At 58.7% G+C, this 25358-nt stretch overlaps 1 protein-coding gene across 1 annotated transcript in view; it reads right to left on the reverse strand.

Annotated features, from left to right (window-relative positions):
• Positions 1–109: 109 nt before the first annotated feature.
• Positions 110–25358, reverse strand: part of KCP (kielin cysteine rich BMP regulator) — a 39605-nt gene continuing 14356 nt past the window's right edge. The window contains exons 4-44 of the mRNA XM_045052729.1: positions 23613–23779; positions 22324–22513; positions 22158–22234; positions 21375–21459; positions 19707–19774; positions 19413–19509; positions 19188–19270; positions 18866–18959; positions 17920–18002; positions 15110–15203; positions 14924–15003; positions 14753–14846; positions 14334–14419; positions 14178–14259; positions 13791–13943; positions 13595–13701; positions 13424–13517; positions 12601–12774; positions 12378–12460; positions 12132–12225; positions 11843–12031; positions 11376–11546; positions 9448–9624; positions 8741–8826; positions 8390–8480; positions 8175–8257; positions 7971–8064; positions 6829–7002; positions 6559–6641; positions 5863–5983; positions 4845–4924; positions 4547–4646; positions 3962–4050; positions 3516–3618; positions 3285–3427; positions 2738–2910; positions 2545–2656; positions 2357–2458; positions 1413–1577; positions 678–984; positions 110–524 (exon numbers count right to left, since the gene is read on the reverse strand). Coding sequence (XP_044908664.1) covers positions 274–524; positions 678–984; positions 1413–1577; positions 2357–2458; positions 2545–2656; positions 2738–2910; positions 3285–3427; positions 3516–3618; positions 3962–4050; positions 4547–4646; positions 4845–4924; positions 5863–5983; positions 6559–6641; positions 6829–7002; positions 7971–8064; positions 8175–8257; positions 8390–8480; positions 8741–8826; positions 9448–9624; positions 11376–11546; positions 11843–12031; positions 12132–12225; positions 12378–12460; positions 12601–12774; positions 13424–13517; positions 13595–13701; positions 13791–13943; positions 14178–14259; positions 14334–14419; positions 14753–14846; positions 14924–15003; positions 15110–15203; positions 17920–18002; positions 18866–18959; positions 19188–19270; positions 19413–19509; positions 19707–19774; positions 21375–21459; positions 22158–22234; positions 22324–22513; positions 23613–23779 — 4979 coding nt within the window. The 3' untranslated portion in view covers positions 110–273. The remainder of the gene's footprint in view (positions 525–677; positions 985–1412; positions 1578–2356; positions 2459–2544; positions 2657–2737; positions 2911–3284; positions 3428–3515; positions 3619–3961; positions 4051–4546; positions 4647–4844; positions 4925–5862; positions 5984–6558; positions 6642–6828; positions 7003–7970; positions 8065–8174; positions 8258–8389; positions 8481–8740; positions 8827–9447; positions 9625–11375; positions 11547–11842; positions 12032–12131; positions 12226–12377; positions 12461–12600; positions 12775–13423; positions 13518–13594; positions 13702–13790; positions 13944–14177; positions 14260–14333; positions 14420–14752; positions 14847–14923; positions 15004–15109; positions 15204–17919; positions 18003–18865; positions 18960–19187; positions 19271–19412; positions 19510–19706; positions 19775–21374; positions 21460–22157; positions 22235–22323; positions 22514–23612; positions 23780–25358) is intronic.

Here is a 25358-nt window from a genome sequence, read left to right on the forward strand (position 1 = left end):
CACAGCTGCCACCTCTCTGATCCTGGGGACACTAACCGCTGCTGTACCCCATATTCCAAGCCCCCACCATCCCAGCCCCAGGAGAAAAGACACATAGACACAAGTAAGCTGTAGGAGAGGCCCCGATTTTACTGCTTCTGATTGAACACGATGAGGTCTTTGTGGGACACAGGACCCCAGTGCCTGGGTGGGGTACTCTTTCCATGGCTCTGGCCAGGGTGGGAGCTGTTCTCGGAGGAGAGGCTTCTGACCTGATGAGTCCTGGTGTTCTGGCTACTGGCCAGGGCTGGGCGGAGGTCTGGGTGTCTGGTCCCCGGTGAGCTGGACTGGGGGGCAGGCCTCGGGTGAGATACAGTGGGCCTCGTGCTCCACCAGGCCCGCGGGGCACTGGCAGCCAGGAACGCAGGGCCTCACACAGTGGGCGGCCAGTTCCCCCAGGGGGATGTGCTGGTTGAAGCAGGTGCGGGGACAGGGCGGGCCACACTCATCGAACACGAAGCCGCGGTCCAGGGGACAGCCCACCACTGCAGGTGGAGTGGAAGGCAGGGTCACAGGGGCACCCCGGCAGCGCTCCAGGTGCCCTGCTCACCCCTGCGGTCCACCCTGTTCCTACCACATCCACACCTGAGCCCTGTGCCACCCTCTTCCCCAACTCGTGCTGGGCATTTCCCCCTCACCGCAGAGTGTGGGGCCCCGCCAGGCAGGTGTCACCCCTGCCTGGCGACAGTGACTGGCATAGGCTTCCAGGGCATCACAGAGGCAGGCGTCAGCCAAAGAGCCGGGGCCACAAGCACATAGGTCATACACGCAGGCGGCAAAGAAGGGCTCTGGTGGCACCACAGAGTGGCAGCGACTGAACGGGGAGGACTTAAGCACACCACACCGGGCGTTGGCCTCACGCCTGGCACGGTAACCCGCTGCCCTGCACGGATCCACCTCGCGGCCCTTGGAACATATCCGACTGGGTCCCGGCCCTTCTGGGACCTAGGTGGCAAGAGTGACCCTGATGTGACAGCATCCACTGGTGGCTGATCTCTGTGTGCTACGTGCTTCAAAAACACTTTCCACTAAATACTTTGGTTTAGCTCCAAAAATCTCCCTACAAGAATAGCAAAGGAAGCACCAGCTACTTTCTCCTTGTCCCCATATTACAGCTGGACAAGCTAAGGCCCAGAGCAGGTTAAGTGACTCACCCAAGGTCACACAGCCAGTGAGTGGCAAGGCAGGGCTTGCGGATTCGGATGATGAGGCCTCATTCAACAGGCCACGCTGCCTCCCCCAGCATCACGACAGAAGCAAGAAGCCCCCAAATCACCCTGAAGCTGCAAAGCCCATCTCGTGCCGACCCCCCTTTCCATATAAGAGGGCTGCTCTATGATCACACTCAGCCACCCGGCTCCTGTGCCACTCACCTGCCAGCTATTCCCAAATGCAGCCTCTGTGGGCAGGAGCAACCCCTCAGGGCCCTGCAGATCATCCTGGGCAAAGCCATTGAAGTTCCCACACAGCCCACACATCTGGCCCCGGTAGGAGCTGGGCACGCTCACCTCCACCTGAGACTGCCCATCCCACAGCACCTGGGCAGAGAGGTTGGAATCGGGGAATGGGGAAAGGTAGGGACCCCCAGAAGCCCAGGGTCCACCCTGGCCCCATGCACTGTCAGCACACTCCATGCTGTGGGGGAGGAGAATGGGCGGGTAGAGGTTCCCCGTGGAAAGGAGGCTGCCCTGGCCAAAGCCAAGTTGGCACATGCTCTGTGAGTCCTGGGGACACACAGAAGACATGAAGAGCTGCCCACAGCTCCGGCAGGAGGGCACCTTCTCCCATCGGCACCCCTGAACTGGGCCCCCTGGTGAACTGCTTCAGAGATTCACTTTCTCATGGGCATTAGGGCCTTAGAGAGGATGAAGCACAATTAGAGTCCAGATCAGAAGTATCGACGAGACTTGTTTTAGGCATTTACAAATTGTACTTCTTGCCGAAGGCAGGGAGAAATTTACTCTTCGACATGGGATTTGGAAGGAATTTCAGAAACCACGTAGACCTTAGTTGGCATCCCCTGAATTGTTCCCCCTTTTTACCAATAAGAAAACAGGCCCAGAGAGGGCTGGTACTGGCCTAAGAGTCCCACTGCGTTGGTGACTGAATCAAGATTAGAAACCAGGCTCAGACCTCCCTTCCCTGCACCCAAGGTCTCCGACCATGATTCCTTTCCTCCCCCTCAGAATCCAGCAGAATTTTCTGACCTCACTGGCCTGATTTGGCACGGGACCCAGCTGGTATTCCCACTCCCTCTACAGACAGAGGCCTGAACAGGTCCAAGGCTCCCACACCCCCACTGGCCCTTGCGCCGCACCTGGAGCCCGGGCTGGGCATGCAGGATCACGGTGCGTCTCCGTAACTCCACGTAGAGCAGCGGCTCCTGCAGAAAGGGCAAGGCCACAGGGCGCCCGTCCACCTGGAGGAGGGAGGCAGGAGGAGGGCCGACGTCGGGACAGCGGAAAGCACGGGACCGACCATCCCTGGGTCCTCAGCTTTGCTCACCGTGACCTCTTTGCCCTGCAGCAGCCGCACCGCCACGTCCCCGAGCAGCACCGCCACTTCCTGGGTCCAGGCCACACCCCTCCGGCCCCGGTTATCGTTGGTCACGTGCACGCTGTGGCGTGAGAGACCCAGGTGCAGTCGTCAGCAGGGACAGGTGTGGGGAGTTAGGGAGAAGGCAGAGGGGGCTGCGCACCTGAAGTCCCCTCCGCGGCAGTCCTTGGCCAGCACATAGCTGCAGCTGCCCTGGAAGTGCAGCAGGCGGCCGTCGAATGTTCGGTAATGAGGGTCTCCGAAGGCCATGCAGGAGGCGGGTCGGGGCAGGCAGCGGGGGCAGCAGCTGCCGGGACTCAGGGCGGGGGCCTCGTCCTGGCCTCAGCCCCGGATCCCGTCAGACACTTCGCCCTCCCTGCGGTGCCCCTCGCAGAGCCTCCCCTGGGACCGAGGATCTCCCGGGAATCTCCCCGGCTCACCGCAAGCGGGCTCAGGGCACCGCCTTGTGGCGGCGCCTGGAACTGCACGGCCGCAGGGTTTCTCTCTCTCTCTCTCTCTCTCTCTCTCTCTCTCTCTCTCTCTCTCTCTCTCTCTCTCTCTCTCTCTCTCTCTCTCTCTCTCTCTCCCCGCCCCCCTCCCAACCGCGCCGCGGCCGCTACCCAAGCTCTGCCTCCTTCCTCCCGCCGGGTCTTACCAGGAAGGCGTTGCCACATGCCCACTCACCCCACCGCCCTAGACGCGGCACTCACGGGGCCACAGGAGAGCGGCGGGCAGCGCTGGCTCTGGCAGCGCACGGTGCCTGCCACGCAGGAGCAAGTGGTGCAAACGTCCACGGCCCAGCGCTCCCCGGAGGCCACCGCCCGGCCCTCGTGCGCGCACGACTGGGCGGGGGCTGAGGGGACAGGAGCGGGGTAGGGTCAACTGCCCGTCCCTCACACTGGGTCTCGCTCGTCCCCAACTCCCATCGTTCTGGCTGGCACCTTGGCATCGCTCACAGCAGCTGCCAGCCTCTCGCACCTTCGCCCAGCCCTGGGGGCAGGAGAGGGCGGGGCACTCCTCCAGGTGGCACTCCACGCGGCCCCGCTGAGGACAGATGTCATTGCTCTAGGGACTTCCTGCAGGGCCTGGGGTGCCTGGCCTCACACTTCTGGGAGCCTCTGGGTCACAGTCTGAGGCAGCAGCCCCTTCTCTCTGCCCCTGCCCTACAAGAACACCCATTTCATGTTCCAGTGGGGGGTGAAATCCAGCCCTTAGTTCCTTGCCCCGGCACAGGGATGCCACTGCCCGCTCTCACCCAGAGGGGGCGCCTTTTACTAATTACCTCAAAGACCCCATATTCACTGGTCCAGTGTCCTGAGACTCCTCCCTTTATCCATCTGTAAGGTCCTCCGCCCCACCCTCTACCTGCCCACCACCCCCAGCTCACATGGCAGGCGCAAGTAATGCAAGCGTTGCTAGGGTCCCGCCAGCTCTCTCCATCCGCCACTCTCCGGCCCTCGGCCTCCACCACGCATTCTGAGGAGGAAGAAGTGAGGAGGGGGGAGCATGGTCCTCCCACCTGCATCCTCCTCCCTGGAGCGCACCCTGAAGGCTCGCGCCATTCCGCTAGCACCCTGATGGTGCTGATTTCTGCAACCGGTATCCAGACGACCTACCAGATGGCAGGTCCGCAACCAGTGCGAGGGAAGTGGAAAGGGTCCTGGAAGCCCAAAGAATCACAGGCTGGAACCTTCCCATGGGCCAGCTGTCAGCTCAGTGCAATGCCTGTCCAATGGGCCTGGGGCCTCCGAGCCCAGTGACAAGCCCCAGGCCAGGCCTTGAGTATCCAGATTTCATCCTCTGCTTTCCTCTACCTTCTGCACCCCGCTGAATGACCCTTCATTTCGACAAGAGAACGAAGCCCACATTTGAAGTACAGACCTCAGGTTGCCCCCTTAGCCTTTGGATGCCACCCTTCCCGTCTCCCCCCTGGGCTCGTGTTCACAGGATGCAGGTCAAGGCCGGCACTTACCTCGGCACTCGGGGCAGCAGCTCCCAGGGGGGGTGTGGCGCTCCGACGCGGGACAGCTGAGCTCAGGACAGGCCTGGTGAATGCAGAGCCATGTCAGGTCCTGTGGAAGGGCATGTGAACGCCATCAGTAGAGAAGAACAGGGAGGGAGCAGGGTGGAGGCCAGATATGATATTCAAGGTGTGCGGACGCGTGTCGGAGTGGGCGGGGAGCCTGGAGCGGCAAGAGAGGAGTTGTTGCCACAGTGCACAGAGGAGGAAGAAGAGAGAGCTCTGGGAATCCCCAGGGCGGGGGGCTCACCTGGCACTGGCAGGTGTAGCAAGGGTCCGGCGGGGCCACCTCAGACCCCAGCAGGCCCTCTGTGCAGTTGCTCAGCGCCTCTGTGAAGACAAGAGTTCAGCGTCGGGGACGGAGAGGGGAAGCAGGGGGCAAAAGCCCACTTACCCGCTGTGTCCCAGGACTTCTTGGGCCTGGGACATACCCATATCCCCAGCACCTTGATTCCAAGAGGATGAGTCCTCCTTCCTCTTGGGTCCGCAAAGAAAAGTTGGGGCTTTTTTAAAAGAACTTTGCAGACTACTAGGGTGGAGGGCCTGGGAGTGGACAAGGTGTGGCTTCCTTAGCCTAAGGTCACTAAGGACCCTCAGACTGCCGGCCTCGCCTGCTCCCTCTCCTATTTCCTTTGATATTACCTGGCTAAAACAGCACAAGGAAGCACAGAGAGCCAGGTAGGTACCCCAGGTTCTAATCCTGGCTCCAGCATTCAGTGCCTGGGCCATTTTGGGCAGACTAATCAATCTCTCTGAACCTCAGTTTTTTCATCTGTAAAAGGGAATAATAACACCGCTCACTGGGTAAATGAGAATTAAATGAGATAGTGTTTATTAAAAACGCCAAGTACCGGGTATGGCATACAGTAGGTGCTTACTAAATGTTAGTCCTTTTCTCTTTCCCTGAGGCACATGCTAACAAGTGTTGGTAAGAATACCTCCCCACCTCTGTAGCCCCTCTGGCCTCACATTACGGCCCTCAAGCCCGCAACCTGCAAAACCCCATCCCACAGCGCCACCTGCTGGGCAAGATGCTCCACACACTGCGCCTGGCTTCAGAGTTCAGGGATCCCTCCCTGCCAGCTTCCCCAGTCCCCCTCTGGGGGTGGGGGAGAGGTGCAGGCCGCACCAGCCAGGGCTTCCTGAATAGTCCATTGGACTCAAAATAGGGTGAGAGCCAGGACTATAGAGGAGAGCGACTGACTTCCAGTGTCACTCTGGGGATGGCATTCCTACCCTCTTGTCTACCCCCACATCCAGGGACTCACGGGCACAGGTGGGGCAGCAGTGCTGTGGCCCAGGGGGCAGGAGCTGGCTGGCGGGACAGCCCACCAGGCTGGGACACTGCCGCCGATGACACTGAAGGCTCGGGGGCCCCTCAGGCTGCAGCTACAAAAATGAGTGAGCAAAGGGGGTGGGTCCCGGGCCCTGAAAGCCAAGAGCCACCCTCTTTCCCTGGACCCCAAGCCCTTCCATCTGCCTGCTGCACCTCCTGCTGGGTGTACCCTGGGCAGGTTAAACTCCAGTCTGCAGAGACTCAACGTCTCCCCAGATCGCTCCTCACCCCATGCCCTAGTCCCAGGAGATGACGTCCCCTTCTCTTTCCAGTTACCCGGGCCTGAACCTTCTTATGAGTGTTGAGCCCCTGCACTCTCATGCCATTTCCTCCCCTCCCCTGCCAAATCCCTGGGCACAGGGCGTCATTCATCGGCTCACCATTACTTTCAAATGTTATTCCCTCACAGGCCCCCCAACCACTTCCCAGGGGTCCCCTACCTCCCATACACACCCACCCTAAACTCCAGCCAGAAGGGCTGCCCACTGCCCCCACCCCGCTCAGCGCCTGTCCTGCCCCACGCTTCCTGGCCCCAGGGGGCACATTCCTATCTCTGACCCGCATACTGCTTGCTCCCCATGGTTGCCCCCTTTGTGGTGCCCAGCCCCTCGGCATTGCCCTCACCCACCTCACAGATGCACACTTCACACGGGTCTGCCCCAGGCTGGAAGCTTTCTCCTGGCTCGTACTTCCGACCTTCATGTTCACAGTCTGGGGCAGAACAGGACCAGGGAGCCTTCAGGCTGGCAAGAATGCTAGGGGATGCCCCCGGCTCCAGATTTTGGGGTGTGTGCAAGAGTGGGGGTCACTTCTCCTGGAGCAGCCTGTCTCTGCGGCCCAGCCCGGAGAGAAGTGCTGCCTCCCCGCCCTCCCTCACCCGGCCCCAGGCTCCCAGTACCAGAGCATCGAGGGCAGCAGTCACTGAGCCCTCGGTGGGGCTGGGCACAGGAGCTGACACACTGGACGCGGGCACAGGTGACGACGCCCTCGTGACACATGCAGGAGGAGCAGGGGCTTTGGGGGTGCACCCAGCTACTGCCTTCCGGGTGCTCCTCCCCGTGAGCCAGGCAGCCTGTGTCCCAGGTGGGCAGGGACGAGCTCTGAGTCTTGGTTCTGCACGCGTGCCCCTGTCCCCCCACCCTGGGTGGCCAGCAGGGCATGCGGGTGCCAGGAGGGGGATCTATAGGGATATGGTGGAAAGATGGCCTGGGGCAGTGCTCCTGCCTGTGGCGGACGGGAAAGACCCTGGGCTAGGGTCGGAACACCCGGTTCTTATCCCCTTCCGTGCCTGCTTGCTTGCTGGACCTTGTGCCAGGCAGCAGCCACTGTTGGTGGTAGCCCAGCACCTGGCATGCAGCAGGCATGTAATAAATGCATGTGACATGAATGAAAGGCTCCATCACTAACCATGTGCCCCAGGTAACAATCTCTCCGAGCCTCAGTCTCCTCACCTGTTAAATGGGGATTTCATCTGTCCTGCCTACCTCAAGGGCGCGTGAGACGCTGTGACAGTTCTGTGGAAGCTACACCCTGCTGAACAGCGTATGAGGGTGAGGGCCAGGAGGCAGCCTAAAACAGGCTCATATTCTAGAACCAGATCGCTTAGATGCACATCCTGACTGCCACCTACCAGCTGCGTGCCCATAGGCAAGCGATGTTATCTCTTTGTGCCTCAGTTTCCTCATCTGCAAAATGGGAGTGGTAATAGTACCTATTTGACCGTGTGCGGATTAAGTGAGCTATGTGTCAAGTGCTGAGCTCAGAATGTGGCACACGATACGATTATGATGATGACTAGTGTGGTCAGGAAGGTGTCAGTCTTGAGGGGGTGTGGTCTGGGCAGGCCAGGGGCACGGAGGGGTAGGAGGAACCAAAGGCCTGCAGGGATGAGAGCTTCAGGGCCAAGGTGTGGGAGGGCCAGGTGGGTGGCCAGGGAGGGGGGAAGGCCGGAGGAGAGCTAAGGAGAGGGAGAGGGGACCGGTATGGGGCATCGGGCCCGGGGGCAGAGGCCAGGGGGCAGCCACGTGGGGCTGGGCATACCTCTGCAGCGAGGGCAGCAGCCCCCCTGCTCCGTGACCTGGAGTGGGCAGGACAGAGGGGGGCACTGCAGCCTCACACAGCTGACCTGGCCGGCCTGCAGGAGATGCAGGTTCAGGGACTTACCCTCTAGGCCAGGCGCCCCAGAGGCATAGGCACCTAGCCCCGACGCCAACGCCCTCCCCCCCCCCCCCCCAGCCACCATACCTGACAACGACACCACTCGCAGCTGCCTGGGGGCCCCTCAAACTCTGCCCCATCCTGGTGCTCCTGGCCCTGGGTGAGGCAGCCTGTGGGAAAGACCTTTCTTGGGTGGGGGGCTGTGCCACCTCGCCCTGTCCGACCTCGCTCAGGCCTGACAGAAAGAGGGGGGAGGGGTGGGGACGAGCATGGGGGGCTGGGGCACGCGGAAGGCAGCTCACTGTGGCAAACAGGGCAGAAGCAGGGTCCTGGAGAGGGGTGGGGGCAGAGAGCTGGAGCACATGGCTTCTTCTGGCAGCGCACGGAACCTTCCTGGGGGGAGAGAGGTCAATTGCTACTTCCCGACTCCGTGGCATCACAACCTGAAACCAGGTTGCACTCTGCCCCCTGGCAGGATGCCCCCACTGAGCCTGCCGGGCTCAAACCTCCCTCCCTCGGCCCAGGAGACCAGAATCCAATCCTCTTCCGCTAGATGGTCCCCCGTGAGACCTGGGTGAGGAGACGAGCTCTTCCGGGCCAGAGAGGAGGATCGAGGGATGAAAGGTCACCACGTTCCCCAAAGGCCACCTCACCTGGCAGGTGCAGAGGGAGCAGCTGGGGTCCAGTGGGTCAGGAAGGGTCTCTCCATGGGCTGCGGTGACCCCATGATAGAGGCATCCTGGCAGAGCAGGAAATGCATTGAAAGAGCAGCCATCGGGGCAGCCCCCCCATGGCCACACACGCAGCTGGTCCTGACGACCCCTACCAACGCTTAGGGAGTCAGAGAGGGAGAGATAAGTGTGGCCCAAGGTGGTGGCCGGGAAGGTGAGGTTTTGGCCAGGCTGTGAGCGGCGAGACCTCAGTGCACGAAGGGAGTCAGGTCTGGAGGTGGGGTCAAAGGCCGCTGGGAAGTTTCTGTCTGTGGGGCCCACGTGACGAGTGGGCACACACACCCGGAATTGAAGGCAAGAGATGGGCTGGGCTCAGGAGCATGGGCAAAGGCAAGCCAGGCGGGAGGGACGCTCCCCCTTGTGACTGGTCACTCAGGGGGCATGGGAGCCATCGAATGGGTTTGAATCTGGGGATGTGACATCTCAGGAAGGTGACGAGACAGTTTGAGAGCAGGGAGTTCTGGAAGTGTAAGGCAGTTTGAGGAGACAGCAGGGACAGCCAGGAGGGTGTGGATCCTCAGGGGTCTGAGGAGAGCACAGGGCGTGGGTTTGCTGTGTGGTGACGGTGGTAAGACCAGTTGGGCCCCTGGGGGCTCCAGGAGGGGCAGGAAGGGCAGGTGCTGTCCTACCCTGGCAGGTTGGGCAGCAGTGTCCAGCCGGGGTGAGCGGATGGCTGCAGCCCAGAGGCTCACAGGGCTGGCGGCCACAGGTCACAAAGCCTCCAAGGCAGGTACACAGATTGCAGGGCTCTCGGGGATCCGGGAACTCCTGGCCGCTCAGGTAGGACTCCCCTAGATACTCGCAACCTTCAAGAGAGGACAGGGAGGGGCAGGGCAGGGGGCAGAAATGGTGAGAGGTGAGCAGTCATCCAGTTCTGACCTTGGGCCCCAGTTGAGGCCTCAAAGACCCAGCAACTGGGGGCAAGGAGAAGGCTCAATCCTGGCAGGAGACGGGGGGGAGGGGGGGGCAAAGGAGTCTGGGATGGGGCACCGGCCAAAGGGCACACTTTCCCCTTTCAGCCTGTAATCTCTCTGGAAAGACCCACAAGGAATCTGTCCCTAGAGTTGGATGCTCAGCAGGCCACACCCAGCCAGAAGGTACCAATTTCTCCAACCTGGGGACAGCTGGAGATAGCCCGAGATGGCTTCGGAGACACTGATCAAGGTATCGTCTTTCCAATATTCTTCCGAGCCCCTTGACTAATCAGGGGCCGGAGGGGATCCCAGGGTTGTAGCAAGCAGCTCTCTGACACTTGCTGAGAGGGCGCTTTGGGTGATAATGAGGTGTCAGTAGTAACCACAAATCCCTGGTGGGGGATATTGATAAGGAGGGAAGCTGTGCATGTGTTGGGGGCAGGGGGCACTTGGGAAATCTCTGTACCTTCCTCTCACTTTTGCTGTGAACCTAAAACTGCCGTAAAGAAACAAAGTCTTAACAGAAAAAAGAGAGAGAGAGAGAGAGAGAGAGAGAGAGAGAGAGGCAAGTCTCCGTCTCAAAGCCTTGGCAGGCAAAAGTTTCTGACTCAAATTTAATGTTCTATTTTTAACTGTATTAATAATTATGGTAATCTTCATTCCTGGAAAATCTAACTCATTTACACTATGATATAAAGACTCCTTTCTAAATAGGTTTAAAAACAAAAGGATGGGGCGCCCGGGTGGCTCAATCAGTTGAGTGTCCCACTTTGGCTCAGGCAGTGATCTCGCTGTTCACGAGTTCGAGCCCTGCGTCAGGCTCCGTGCTGACAGCTCGGAGCCTGGAGCCTGCTTGGGATTCTGCATCTCCCTCTCTCTGCGTGCCCCTCCCCGGCACACACTCTGTCTCTCTCTCTCAAAAAAAACCTAAATAAACATTAAAAAAATGTTTTTAAAGAAAATAAAAGGTTAATTTGAAGAAAAATAGCTAACTAAATAAACTTACAGGTGCGAGAGGGTATGTAGCAAATGTTGCTAAGATAGTACAAGAGTGGCCGAAGCCTGGGGAACTGAGTGGGCCTTGTTCAACCCTCTCTTTTTTTTCAGGAGCTAAAATTAGAGTTACACTTAAAAATGGTTAAAGTAGGGGGGCCTGGGTGGCTCAGTCGGCTGGTGGCATCCAACTTCAGCTCAGGTCATGATCTCACAGTCCGTGGGTTCGAGCCCAACGTCGACTCTGTGCTGACAGCTCAAAGCCTGGAGCCTGCTTCAGATTCTGTGTCTCCCTCGCTCTCTGCCCCTCCCCCGTTCGTGCTCTGTCTCTCAAGGGTGAATAAACGTTCACCCTTAAAATGGTTCACCCATAAAAAATGTTTAAAGCAGTAAATTTTATGTTATATGTGTTTTACAAAAATACACAGTTTAAAATGTATTTTTTCAATTAAGAAAAATTAGGCCCAGAGAGGTTATGTAACTTGCCCAGGGTCACAGAGCCAAATAGCATCAGCAGCAGGAGAAACCCCAGGTTTTAGTCCAGTGTTTTCTGTTACGGTGACAGATGTTGGGGACTCACTCTAGGGCAGTAAAGATGACGCTGACCCGGCCTTCCCAGCCCCTCATCCCCACGGTCCCCTGCCCCTCACCATCACAGGCAGGGCAGCAGTCACCCCTGGCGGGGAAGGGGCACTGAGCAGGTGCGCAGGCCCTGGGCTCGCAGCTGACGCTGCCCTCCCAGCAGAGGCAGACGTGGCACGAGGCAGTGGGTGAAGGGAAACGCTCCCCGCTGGCAAAGTCCTTCCCCTGGTACAGGCAGCCTAGGCGGGCAGGCGAGCAAGGCGGGAGCAGTGGCGGTCGTGGTGGCCGTCTGCCAGGACCACGGCCCCCCTGGCCCTGCCAACCGGGCGGTGTCCCCCCACATTCTTAGTGAGAACCCCGACGTGGGAGTGGTGGGCCCGGAGGAAGGGGGGGGTACTGGGGTCGCGCAGTGTTAGGGGCTGGAGGAAGGGGGACATGTCCTAAGAGGGGACGGAGTAGGGTGAGGCTGGGGGCAGAGCTGGAGGGAGCAGGTGGGGGTGGGGTGCTGCCTAGGCCGGGAGGGGGCGCCAGTTACCGTCGCAGGACGGGCAGCAGGGCCCTTGGCGCGGGTGGGAGCAGGGCGCAGGCGGGCAGGGCAGCCGCTGGCAGGACACAGAGCCATCGAGGCAGAGGCAGCGGCGGCAGGGGTCGTCGGGCTGGGAGAAATGCTCTAGGTGGCGGGCCGGGACCCCGCCCCCTGGCCGCGGGCAGCCGGAGGAGGTGGCTGCAGAGAGCGGGCGCGCGAGTCAGGGCTCCAAGGAGAGGCTGCGGAGGCTCGCCCCTCCCTCCCATGCGGATCTGCCCGAGGGGTGTGCGCATCCTACCGGGGCACTGCGGGCAGCACTCTCCGGGCAGCAGGACCGGCTCTGGACAGGACAGCGGCGGGCAGCGGCGGGAGAGGCACTGCACGCTTCCGCTCTGCAACAGAGGGCCCACGCCAGGCCGGTTAGTGGTGGGAGGCTGAGGAGACCCCCACCCCTCTGACTGCCACCTTGGGGGCCCCCTCCTGGTCTCCCAAGTCCCACCCCTACTCCCCTAGCCTCCTCCTCTCACCCAGGTGGCAGACTCACCAGACAGCGACACTGACGGCAGGGATCAGACGGGTGGGGGAAGTCTGCTCCGTTAGGGTACTCTTTCCCGCCAAAGGCACAGCCTGGGGGAGGGGGCAGCTATAGGCCTGGGAGGGGCCCATTCCTCCCCGGGGAGGCTGCCCTTCCGACCCTAAAAGCCCGCAGATGGGGCCAAGCCATCCCAGGAGACCGCCCCCTCCCCCCCGCCTGGCATCCACCTCACCATTGCAGTCGTTCTGGCAGCAGGTGCCAGGCAGTGGATGGGCACAAGGGGCCCTGGGGCAGGCCCGAGGCTGGCAATGGGCATGGCCTTCCCGACACCGGCACTCCTGGCAGGGGTCTCGGGGGTGGGAGAAGCTCTCGCCATCCACAAATACTTGTTCCTCCAGGATGCAGTCTGAGCATTGGGGCAGGGAGAGGGGCAGGAGTGGGGGCGAGGACTGACAGTTCTGGGCATGGGCTGACAGCCCATCTATCCTTGGAGTCCAGGGCCACTGAGGAAATGCCAGCAGGAAGCACCACGGAGAGAGTGGAAGAAGGGTCTGTGTATGCAGGCACGGGTATCTCTCCGAGCACACGCTCGCATGTGGAGGCATATTTGAGCCCATTTACCTGATGCATGTGTGTATGCCTCTGAGGGTGGACAGCCAAGGAGCTCGTGCATGAACGTGCCTGTGTTTGTGATACACGCTCTGGTACAGGCTCTCCAGGAGGGCGGGGCAGGGACCAGGTTACACTGCACCCTAGCACCCAGCCTCCCGCGCATCAGACCCAAACGTTTGTGGCATGGAGCTATATATAGACACAGGGATATATCTGACCGGTAAGGGTACTGGAGGAGGAAATACAGAACAGGAGGGAACAGGAGGGAAGGGACGTATAGGAACTCTCCCTCCTACCCATACCCTGTGAGTTCCAGAAAGTCCAAGCTGTGTCTGAAAACAACCCAGAAGGCTGTTGCTTGCTAGGGTATCTGTTGAGCCCGTGGGGCCATGGGAGAGCTGGCTCCGGGGCCCCCAAGCCAGACAGGTGTCATAAGCACATACCTGGGCACCTGGGGCAGCACTGGTCGGGTCCACTCTGGGGCCTGGCACAAGTTGTGGGAGGGCAGTCAACCAAGGAGCACCTCACAGTCCCAGCCTGGGAGCAGGGGAGAGGGCAATGGGGGTGGGCTCCAGGAGGGGCTCAGCAGGGCAGTAGCAAGCCTGGGGTGGTACCTCGCAGCGGCAGGCGCGGCAAGGGCTATCCGCGTCCGTGAAGTTCCGCCCATTGGCATACACTTGGCCGTGGTAGGTGCAGCTCTCACAGCTGGGGCAGCAGGCACCTGGGGGAGGCAGACTGATCAGAGCCCAGCTGATCCGGGCGGGCTGGACAAAGCAGGGGGGAAAGGCCAGATCAGGGTGGGGCACTCACCGGGGAGCTGGGTAGGGTGCTGGCAGGGGGGTGGGGAGCAGAGCACAGCCCCACACATGGGCACGCCATCATGACAGGAGCAGGCCGTGCAGGGCTGACCATCAGGCTCCCACTGGACCCCCTCAGCAAACTCCTCTCCATCCAGCACGCAGGCTGCCGCAAGGGGGGCTGTCACCATGGCAACCGAGACACCTGCTGCCACCCCTGACCTTCCCAGACCACAGGGCCCTGGCTCTGCCAGGCCTACGGTGGCCTCTGACCCCACGCTGGGAGTGGCTGGTGGACCGGACAGTGCCCCCCTTATTGTGAAGGAACCCCTCCGTCTTCAGCGCCTGCGAGCAGCGCTCCTGTGAAGCTGTTCCTCTTTCTCTCCCTCCCCACACATACCTGGGCAGAGCTGGGGGCCAGAGTCAGGCAGGGTGCAGGGGGCAACCGGGCACGCCTGCTCCTCACAGGACACCTCGCCAGCCTAGGAGGGATGCCGGGTGAGAGGTCCTCAAGGGGTGAGACAGATCTGGGGTGTGAGAGGGCGCGACTGGCTACCTGGCAGGAGCAGCGGATGCAGCGCCCCCTCTCTTGGAGTCGGAAGGTCTCCTCACTCTGGTACTGGTGTCCCTGGTACTCACAGCCTGGTCAGGAGGACAGGGGGACCGGGGGCAGGGCTGGAGGCTGATGGGGAAGCCTCACGTCACCTCAAAGCATCCACCCCCCCCCCAACCCTGATGAGCCAGCCTCCCCTACCTCCAGGATCAAGGGCCCCGCCATGGTGCCCAGTGCGCCATGAGAAGGTGAGAACGTGACCCTCACCGGTGGTGACGGGAGCCTAGGCCGATCAAGGACTTGTCCTGCACTTTAGTTCAAGGGAGCTTCCTGTAGGTCTAAACGCCCGCCCCCGCCCCCCTCCCGAGCCTCTCTTGGGCCAGTGCTTGCCCCTCTCCCGGTGACTCGAGTCCCCAGCTCACCATCACAGACTGGGCAGCACTGGCCAGGGATCCTGCCTGGGTGTCTGCAGGGCACAGGCGGGCAGGGCAGAGGCTCACACTGGACACTCCCGTTCTGCCAACAGGGCCTGATCAGCGTTCAAGAGGCAGGCCCAGAAGCCAGACCCTCCCTGCCAGGCCAGCCACACTCACGGCACAGTGGCAGCGCGAGCAGGGGTCCCCAGAGCCCACGGGCTCTCCGCTGCGGTACTCCCGCCCATTTAGGAAACAGCCTGTTGGGGAATAGGGTGCCTTAAAGTCCTGGCCTTCATGGGAGACTGAGCTGGGCCATAGGTGAGCTTTCTGGACCCCCACTCCAGACTCCACCCACTGACTCACCATCGCACAGCGGGCAGCAGGTGCCTGGACGAGGCCGGGCAGGGTACGGGCACAGGCTGGAGCATTCTCGCTGGCGGCACTGAATGTGGCCCTCCTGGGAGGGGGCACAGCGGGCAGGGGAAGGGGCCATTAGAGCTCCATCAAGTGGCAGAAATGGCAGTCGAGTTCCCATGATGCGCTTACTAGATGTTGTTATGAGTTGAGCTGTGCCCCCCTCCAAATTCATATGTTGAAGTCCTAACCCCTCGCACCCCAGAACACGACGTATTTGGAAATAGGGTCACTGCATATATAATTAGTTAAGCTGAGGTCATACTGGAGTGGGGTGGCCCCTCCAAAAACTACGTCCTTAAAAAAGGGGAAATTTGAACACAGACACACACAGGGAGAACAACATGTGAAGATCAAGGCAGAAGCCAAGGGATACCAAGGATTGCCAGCAAACCACCAAAAGCCAGGAGAGAGGCCTGGAACAGATTCCCTCTTACAGCCCTCGGAAGGACACCTTGACCTTGGACTTCTGACCTCCCGAACCACGAGATGATACATTTCTGTTGTTTAAGCCAAACCCCTTTGCGGTATTTTGTTTTGGTGCCCAGCACGTTACTGAAGCTCTCTGTGACTCAGTTTACCCATCGGCAAAGACAGTAATAGTCCTGTCCTCACAGCCTTGTTATGGGAATGAAATGAGATATAGTGTCCGGTGTGACAGCCGCCTCTGGAAGCTGGCGAGTAAACAGTAGCTGCTGCTACTCGCCACGGCTGTTCCCAGACAGACCCCCGCCCTTTGAGTTCCCACCTACATCAGGGCTCACTATGTCCAGTCCCGTAAGTGGGCAGCCAGTGACTCTTCTCACAGGTGTCAGGAGGGTGGTCCATGTGAACAGGGAAGGGAGGCACGTGGATGCAAAGGGGATGGATGCCCCATGGCCTTCGCAGTGGAGTCTTCAGACCTTGGTAGGCTGTCAGGAAGCTGTATGGCTCTGGCTTGAAACACAACCCTTCTCAGGATGCTCCCTGCCTGGACATGACGTTTCCACGTCCCCACCTTCTTCCCCCAGGCTTCGCCCTGACTGTTCCCTACACCTGGTGTCTTAGTCCACTTGGGTTGCTGTAATGAAATCCCATAGGCTGGGGGGCTTATAGACAACAGAAATTTACTTCTCCCAGTTCTGGAAGTTGGGAAGTCCAAGATCAAGGTGCCAGGAGATTCAGTGTCTGAAAAAGACCGGCTTCCAGGTTCCTAGACACCTGCTTTTTCACTGTTTTCACGTGGCTGAAGAGAGAAGCTAGCTCTTTGGGGTCCCTTCTACAAAGACACTAATCCCATTCATGAGGGCTCCACCCTCATGACCGAAGCACCTCCCAAAGGCCCTACCTCTAAATACGATCACCTTGGGGTTAGGATTTCAACATATGAACTTGGGGGAGACACAAACATTCAGTTCATAGCACCTGGAATGTCTTCCCCCATTTCTCCCTGCTTCAATGCTACTCACCCTTTAAGACCTAGGTAAACACCATCCCTTCCATGAAGATTTTCTAGATCTGTGTTGCCCAGTAGAAACATAACACAAGTCGTAAGTCATTTTACATTCTCTAGTAGGGGTGCCTGGGTGGCTCAGTGGGTTAAGCGTCCAACTCTTGATTTTGGGTCAGGTCATGATCTCATGGTTGTGAGATCGAGCCCTGTGTCAGGCTCTGTGCTGGGTACGGAGCCTGCTTGGGATTCTCTCTCTCCCTCTCTCTGCTTCTCCCCTGCTTGCACACACGTGCTCTCTCTCACTCAAAAAAATAAAATAAATTAAATTAGCAGTCAAATTTCAAAAAGGAACAGAGGAAACTAAATATTAATATATATTCCATTCAACTGACTATATCCAAAAGTTATTTCTTTTTTAAAAAACTTCAAAAAATGTTTATTTATTAAAAAAAAATTTAATGTTTATTCTTGAGAGAGAGAGAGGGAGAGACAGAGACAGAGCATGATTTGGGGAGGGGCAGGGAGAGAGGGAAACACAGAATCCGAAGCAGGCTCCAGCCTCTAAGCTGTCAGCACAGAGCCCGATGCGGGGCTTGAGCTCACGGACCATGAGATCATGACCAGACCCAAAGTCAGATGCTTAACCGACTGAGCCACCCAGGTGCCCCTATTTATTTTTGAAAGAGAGAGTACCAGCAGGGGAGGGACAGAGAGAAAGGGAGATAGAGAATCCAAAGTAGGCTCCACATTGTCCATGCAGAGCCCAACTCAGGGCTCGAACTCACGAACCTCCAACCATGGAATCATGACCTGAGCTGACGTCGGTTACTTAACCGACGGAGCCACTCAGGCGCCCCCCCAAAAGGGATTTCAACATAAAGTAGCAATGAGATGTTTTATATTCCTTTCTTTTGTCCTAAGTCTTTAAAATCCCACATTTTGCACTTCAGCCCATCTCCAACTGGACAGCTACTTTCAAGGGCTCAGTGGCCACATGCGGTGGTGGCCACAGACGGGACAGCGCAGTTCTAGATGTCTCCACGTAATCTGCATTTCTCTCTCCCCTGAGCTGTTACTGCCTGTCATATCCTGACCTGCCAGATCTTTGAGTTCATTCGCAAACCCACGCTGCACACCTACGATGCTCAGAACTGGGCATACAGGTGGGCACAGCCCCATCCTCACCCTCATAGCGCCCAGGATCAGGTCTTCTCCACCTCTGTCCCCTCCCAGTGCATAGGGGATGTGCTCAGTGAAATGGAGGATGAATATGGTTGGCCTGGGGATGGGGAGGGGTGAGGGGTGTGGGAGCAGCGGAGGGACTCACCAGGCACCGGCAGATCCGGCAGGGGTCCCCAGGGGCAGTCCACTCTTGGCCATGATCCCAGCGAGAGCCACCTTCCGTGCAGCCTGGGGTTGAGGTAAAGATGGACACAGAGGAAGCCTGGTAGGAGCTGGCCTGGATAGCAGCTTCAGCCGGCCCCGACCCTCTTTCACATGCCCTGAGCCCAGACCAGACCAGGCCATGCCTCTGCCTAGACTCCTGAGGGCTTCCAGTGCAAGGCCTCCTGGGACCCAGTGTGGCCACGCCCACCTCCCCCCAGCTCTTGGCCCCTCCTCACCTCTCGCTGTAAGCGTTGGCCATTCGCGTACATTTGCACCTTCCCGCCTACCACACACCCACCTCACATGACTGTCAGTCCCGAGCCTTTGTGCAAGCTCTCCTCTCTTCCTGGAATGCCCTCTGCCTTATTCCACCCTTCCCCTAGCTAACTGCTCTTTATCCTGAAGGTTCACTCAGGACGCGCCGCCTCCAGGACGCTTTCCTTCCTGTGTCCAGGCTGGATTAGGTCTCCTTCCTCTGCGTGTCCACAGTGCCCGGCACCTGCTTCTAATACTGCCTTTGCGACAGTACTGGTGTGTGACTCAGTGTCACCCTCTAGTGGTCTTCTTGGAGGGGGGGGGCCCCTTGTGTCTTCCGTGCACATAGCAAATGAAAATGCTCAGCATTTATCAAGGTATAGAATGGCATTATCCACACCTCACAAATGGGGAATCGAGACCCAGAGTAACTCCCTCAGAGGTACCCAGCCACGAAATGGCACGGGCAGGATTTGAGGCCAGGCACCTCAGCTCCAGAGCAGCGTTGGCCGGGCATCGCTTCCCCACTGACCAACCCCCCAGGTCAGGGCCAGCAGAATGGGCTCTGGAATTGAAGAAATGCTGTGACGTCCCCACCTGGAGCTCTACCAGGGAAGGGTCAGGGCTCTCACCTTGGCAGGTCGGGCAGCAGTGGCCAGGCCTCAGGACTGGCTCAGGGCAGGGGCTGGGTGGACACTTGATGGGCGCACAGCGAACCAGGCTCCTCTGTAATACACCAGTCGCCGTAAAGCCACCCGGTCTGGCTCCCAGACAGGGCAGGGTGGACAAGCGTCAGACATCCTTGGAGGGGTGGGGCACAGGACCGCGATGGAGGGTGAGCCTCACCGGCAGGAGGTCTTGGGAGGTATATGAAAGACCAGCAGGTGTGACCCAAGGGGGAGCAGGGAGGGTATATGGAGGAGCAAGGCCTGAACGAGGCGGGTGGGGACTCACCAGGCAGGAGCATTGGAGACAAGGGTCGGCGCTGGACAGGAAGCTGGCCCCCTCTTCATAAGGCCGCCCCTCATACTCACAGCCTGGGGAGGGTTGTCAGGATGACAGGCCGGTCAGCAGAGAGCAGGGCGAGTGGACATCACCCAAGGGAAGGCATGACCCCAAGTAGGTACCGGACCCTCCGGGGCTGAGGGGATGGAGGGGCAGGGTGGGGCGAGAGGTCACCTGGCCGGCAGACAGGGCAGCACTCCCCAGGTGGGGTGTAGCTCTCCAGGCAGTTGAGCTCTGCACATGAGGGCCCCTGGCACCGCACGGTCCCTGCCTGCAGGGCAGACACTGAGCCCTCCCTCCCTCTCCACTGCCCGAGCTGAGTTACTCCGCAGGCCTGGTGGGCCTAGCAGGCTGCAGGCCTCGAGGCCTGGGTGGCAGCAGCAGCTCTGTCTGGCCCCCAGATTGGGCTCGGCATGCCGAGCATCAGGGATGTGCGTGGCGGCCGGGACTAGGCTCTGATTCCCTTACCTGGCAGGTGCAGATGACACAGGGCTCTGGTTGCCATGTTTCCCCATCCCTGTGGCCTCCAGGGCAGCCTGAAAAACCAGGGCCAGGCCCCCGAGTAAGAGACCCAGGGTACCGGAACCAAAGCACCCACAAGGGAACCACATCAAAGGGCACTGTTCAGGGGGCGCCTGGGTGGCTTAGTCGGTGAAGCATCCGACTTCAGCTCAGGTCACCATCTCGCGGTCCGTGAGTTCGAGCCCCGCGTCGGGCTCTGGGCTGATGGCTCAGAGCCTGGAGCCTGCTTCCGATTCTGTGTCTCCCTCTCTCTCTGCCCCTCCCCCGTTCATGCTCTGTCTCCCTCTGTCTCCGAAATAAATTAAAAAAAAAAAAAAGGGCGCCATTCAGGAGACAGATTTTTGTATTTACTACAACTTTCCAGCAGATGGCAGTAAAGCGTCTGACTCAAGCATAATCAGATTTCCGCTATTTTACAATAGATGCAAGTGTTGAGGAAAGGGTGCTTTTTAAAAAATTTCACGGAAGATATCATATGAGCTAGCAGTGGCCTTGAGGCACCACGTGTCCTGAAATCTGTGTGCATGTGCGTGTGTGTGTGTGTGTGTGTGTGTGTGTGTGAGAGAGAGAGAGAGAGAGAGAGAGAATGTGTGTGTCCCTTTTCTTTGGGATCCATCAACTCCCAAGACTCCACTCCTCATCTCTGGCCAAGACTCCCAGTCTACATTTCCAGACCTCGCTGGTCTCCTGAGCCTCTGACCCACCCTGTGCCCCTATCAGCTGATATTCTGCCACGTAACGTACAGGATGCCGGGTCGAATTTGAATTCCACGCAGACGATCCATATTTTTTTTTAGTATAAGTATGTCCCAAATATTGCATGAGACAGACTTACACCAAAAAAGTATGTGTTGTTTATGTGAAACTCCAATCTAACAAGGCATCCTGTATTTTTTGGGGTAAATCAGGCAACCCCTTCTCCCTGACTCGGAGCTAGTAACATCCCCCTGCAGAGCCACTGCCTCCTGCCTCCACTTCCTCCCAGTTCCCTTCATGTCACTGGCACCACTGCCTTCCTAGTTCCCCACTATTGCGTGGGGTCTAACCCACCAGCTCCTGCCCATTGTTTTAGAAACACCCCGCCCTCTGCAGCCACTGCTATCCCTGGCTCCATGCCTAGACAACCACTGTACTAGCCCGCTAACTGGTTCTGTCTGCATCCAGTCCATACCAGATGGTTAGTCCTAAAACACTCCTTTGAACAAGCCACACTCCGGCTCTGTCTGCAGCCTTCAATGGCTCCCCATTGCCCACAGAAGAAAGTCCAAAATGCAAGGCTTACAGCAGTCTGTTACCACTGAGCCTCTGGCAGCTAACCACATACTGCCCTTCTTTACGTTCTCTTACTCTATTCATTGGATCTTAAATCTTGTGTTATGTTGGCTGTTTATTTTCTCAACTAGATTAGAAGCTCCCTGGGGGCAGGAAAAAGATCATACAGAGCTTTTGGATCAGTCCCAGGCCGGAGTATTTGCTGGCTGTGCTTCCGTTCTGAATTCCCTAACTACTGCTGGAGTGGGTGGGCAGGCACTCTCTGGGCATGTGGCAGGGGGCAGACGATGGTTCTGGGGGCCCCAGAGTGAGTGCAGGAGGCGAGGCTGGCAGGAGGCTGACCTGGCTCACAGTGAGGACAGCATGTTCCTGGCTCCGGGCAGGGTCCTCTTGGGCATGGCTTCTGGGTACACTTTATGGTTCCTTCCTGTGGGGAAGCAGACTAGTGGCTGCCCAGCCATCAGAACCCCGAGGACCTGGCTTCCAGAACTGAAACCTCACCCCAGGCTGTGACACACCAGAGGAGCAAGAAGTTGAGGCAGCTCAGGGTACATGGGCTACCTTCGGTCTGAGGGCAGGAAAGAGACACCCTACCCCCACTCCCATCATCTCCTACTGCTCTTGGCCCCCAGAAAGCATCTCTTCCAGGTGCCAGCAAGTTCCCAGAGTGGAGAGATCCTAGGAAGGGAACTGAAAACTTCCTCAACGGAGGAGCGAGGAAGGAAAGGCTGGAAGAATGTGGATGTGGAGCCGAGTGAGGGGGAATAGGCAGGTAGATGACAGGGACAGGTGGATGGGCGGGGACAGTGAGGGTCCACAGGAGAGGGGGCATGTAGGAAGACAAGCAACTCCATCCTCTCTGCCCTCCATGCCACTGTTTGCCAGGCCCAAATCAGAGAGGTTTGGGGGCCCCCGCCATGTGCGTGTGGTGGGGGGGGGGGTTAAGCCCCAGAAAATATAGCCACTTGGAATCAGCCGGAGCCACTGGCGGCCAAAACTTTGGGGGAAGGGCAGGCAGACCCCATTACATGACATTGAGCACACCGGGCCGCAGTGGCTGGTGGCTTAAGTGAAGCAGGTGAGGGGGCCAAGTATGGGATATCCAGGTGGGTCGCGGGAACTCACCAAGCAGTGACAGGTGGTGCAAGCGTCCGGGGAGAAGGTCTCCCCGTTGCCATAGGTGTGACCATTGTGGCTGCAGCCTGGGGAGAAGATAGTGCTGTCACTCAGGCACTCGCGGCCATCTCTAGGTGCCGAGGTGGTCCTGGCAGGCAGACAGGGTGGCACTCACCGTGGCAGTGGGGCAGGTCGGGCTTGGGGTCACAGTGCACGGTCCCATTCTGGCAGACACAGGCGGTGCAGGTGTCAGGCTCCCAACGAGCACCCTCGGGCCAGGCCCGCCCCAGCCCCCAGCACTGGGGAGACGCTGGGCGGCATTCACAGGACTCCAGCTGCCTCACCCTCACCTGCAGCTCTTTGTTCTGGGGAAAGAGGGAGAGGGGAAAGTGGGGGGCACTGGCTCAGCTCCCCGCTACCCAACACATCCCGCAGATTTGTAGGGTGTGAAGACCGAGCAGGACGAGAAGGAAATCTGAGAGTTCAAGGGGAGAGGTGGGTGCCCTCCACACAGCGTCTAGTTTAGACACAGTTCTCAGGACCTAGAGTCTGGACAGGCTCCCAGAGGGACATGGCATGCCCAGACCTCTCCTTTGGGCAGAAGGGGACCCGATCCCCTCTCTCTAACAGTTTAAATCCTTTACCCATCCAAAATCTTTCCTGATGATGCCTTATGTATCGTAGGTCCTCCATAATATTTGTCAAACACACGAAAGAATACGAAAGTCTAGATGGAAAAAACAAATACTCCGGAGGCTCTTCGTTTATATGAAAGAATCGATGTGAAGAGCTGTTCATATAAGAATTTCTCCATGTGCGTTTAAAATAAAACTCGGGGGGCGCCTGGGTGGCGCAGTCGGTTAAGCGTCCGACTTCAGCCAGGTCACGATCTCGCGGTCCAGGAGTTCGAGCCCCGCATCGGGCTCTGGGCTGATGGCTCAGAGCCTGGAGCCTGTTTCCGATTCTGTGTCTCCCTCTCTCTCTGCCCCTCCCCCGTTCATGCTCTGTCTCTCTCTGTCCCAAAAATAAATAAACATTGAAAAAAAATTTAAAAAAAATAAAATAAAATAAAATAAAACTCGGGGTGCCTGGATGGCTCAGTCGGTTAAGCGTTAGACTCTTGATTTTGGCTCAGGTCAGGATCCCAGGGTCGTGGGATCAAGCCTCGAGTCAGACTCCACACCGAGCATGGAGCCTGCTTAAGATTCTCTCTCACTCCCTCTGCCCCTGTCCCCCGCTCGTGCTCTTCCTCTAAAATTAAAAAAAAAAAAAAAAAAAAAAAAAAAAAATTAAATAAATAAATAATAAAAGCAAAAAGCTGGCATTAAAAAACTAATAAAATAAAACTCTATTTTAGAGTTCCCGGGCCCCCTCCCCCAAGTCCAATCCTTCCTTCCTCTCACTACACAAGACCTGCCCTACCCCCCCCCCCCCCCCAACAAGCCCTCCGGCCTCCAGCACTACCTGCTCTCTGAGTTCCATCATCTGGGCCTCCAGCCTTTCCAGTCGCTCCTCCAGGGGGCGCCACTGCTCCTGTGGGGCCCCAGCATGGGATGAGGAGCGGGCTGGTGCCTGCTGCTGGTGGTCCAGGATGTCAGCAAGCCCAGGGGGCTCCGGGAGGATGACCCCACCTGAAGAGCACAAGAATCCAAGGTGGGCCTGTGGGTGAAAGGTTTCCTAGCAAGGTTTCCTGGGTCCTGTCTTACAAACCATGCAGGGAAGGAGGGGTCGCCCCGTGGCCCACCCCTGTCCATCTGCCCACCTACCTTCCAGAGAAGGAGATATGGTCTCTGAGGGTGCTGGCACGGAAGCGTGGAAGGAGAAGGGAGAAGGTGAACAAAAGTGACCCAGACCAGCTTTCCCAAGTAGCAAGAACCTCGGTCAGATATCAGCCCCAGGGCCCCTGACCTGCTGGGGATACGACAGGGAGTGTCTAGACCGGGGCCTCCCTGTAGCTTCCTGATGCTGCAGGGGTCCCCAGCCACGGGGAGCGTGTCAGGGTCATCCATCTTGACATGGGTCAGGGTCTTGGCCAGGGTTAGCCCCGGGAGCTGACAAGTCAGGCTGGGAGGGCCCAGAAGCCAGTGCAGACTCAGGGCAGGAGAGGGAGACGGACATGCGAAAGGCGGGGCTGCTTTATGGGGCCCGGGGTCTGGTGTGAGCAGCCCTGGCCCCCCAACTGCCTGTCCTCACCTGTCAGCAAGGGCACTGCTTCCAGAGAATGTGCACAGGGAGGGGCAACTGCTCCCTCTGCTCCACCCCCACCCCGCGCCCAGCCTTGCCACTATTTCCAGGCCTGTGGTAGAGGGGGCCTGGGGACCCCCACATCGGGAGCCCGCATTCTGTACCCGACAGAGGTTCTTGCTACGCGGGAAAGCTGGTCTGGCTCACTTTGGTCCACCCAGGGCTGCCTTCTCCTCCTTCTACGCTTTCAGGCCAGCACCCTCACAGGCCATTTCTCCTTCCCTGGCAGGTGAGTGGGCAGGTAGACAGGGGTGGAGCACAGGGTGACCCTCCTCCCCTGCATGGTTTGGAAGACAGGACCCCACACTGGGCAGAGGGGGCTGCATTTCTTGAAGGGTTTGGGGAAGGAGTTGGCAGGGCCCCCACTAGCTCCCAAGGCACCAGGCTGAATAAAGACAGCCTGTCCCTGGTTTTTTGATGACACTGCGTCAGAGAAGGGGGTTTCTCTGAGTTCAGGCCTGAGGTTGGACAGCCATTTCCACCTCACTTTAACCCCTCCCCTTCAGTCAGGAAAGTAAAAACCGTGGGGCGGGGATAGGCTGACTCCACTGACATCCCACAGACCAGATCGCTCTTCCGGGTTGGGGGTGGGCAGTGGAGGGGCTGGAGGAGGAAGAGGAGGACAGAGAGAGGAGGGTCTTTCCCTCAGAGGCAGCTCATTAATGAGGCCGGGCCTGGGTTTCTCGAAGACACTAGTCCTGTGAGGTAAGGGACTGTGTCACCCACTCCCTTGTCCCCACACCCCCAAGCGGGGGTTGGAGAGTCTAATCTGAAACCCAAGTTGCCTTCTTTCTTCCAAACCTGCTTTGGCCTGAGTTCCTTGGCTTGGGAAATGCTATCCCCGCCTACTAAGAGATCTGGGGCTCAGATTCCCCGTTTTGTACCCCCCAACCCACCAGCCTCTGGTCTCGCCCAGGTGTCCCCAACCCACTCCTCCCTCTTCTCCTCTCCCCTCTTTCCACTCAG

Source organism: Felis catus, chromosome A2, assembly GCF_018350175.1.
Source record: "Felis catus isolate Fca126 chromosome A2, F.catus_Fca126_mat1.0, whole genome shotgun sequence".
NCBI lineage: Eukaryota > Metazoa > Chordata > Mammalia > Carnivora > Felidae > Felis > Felis catus.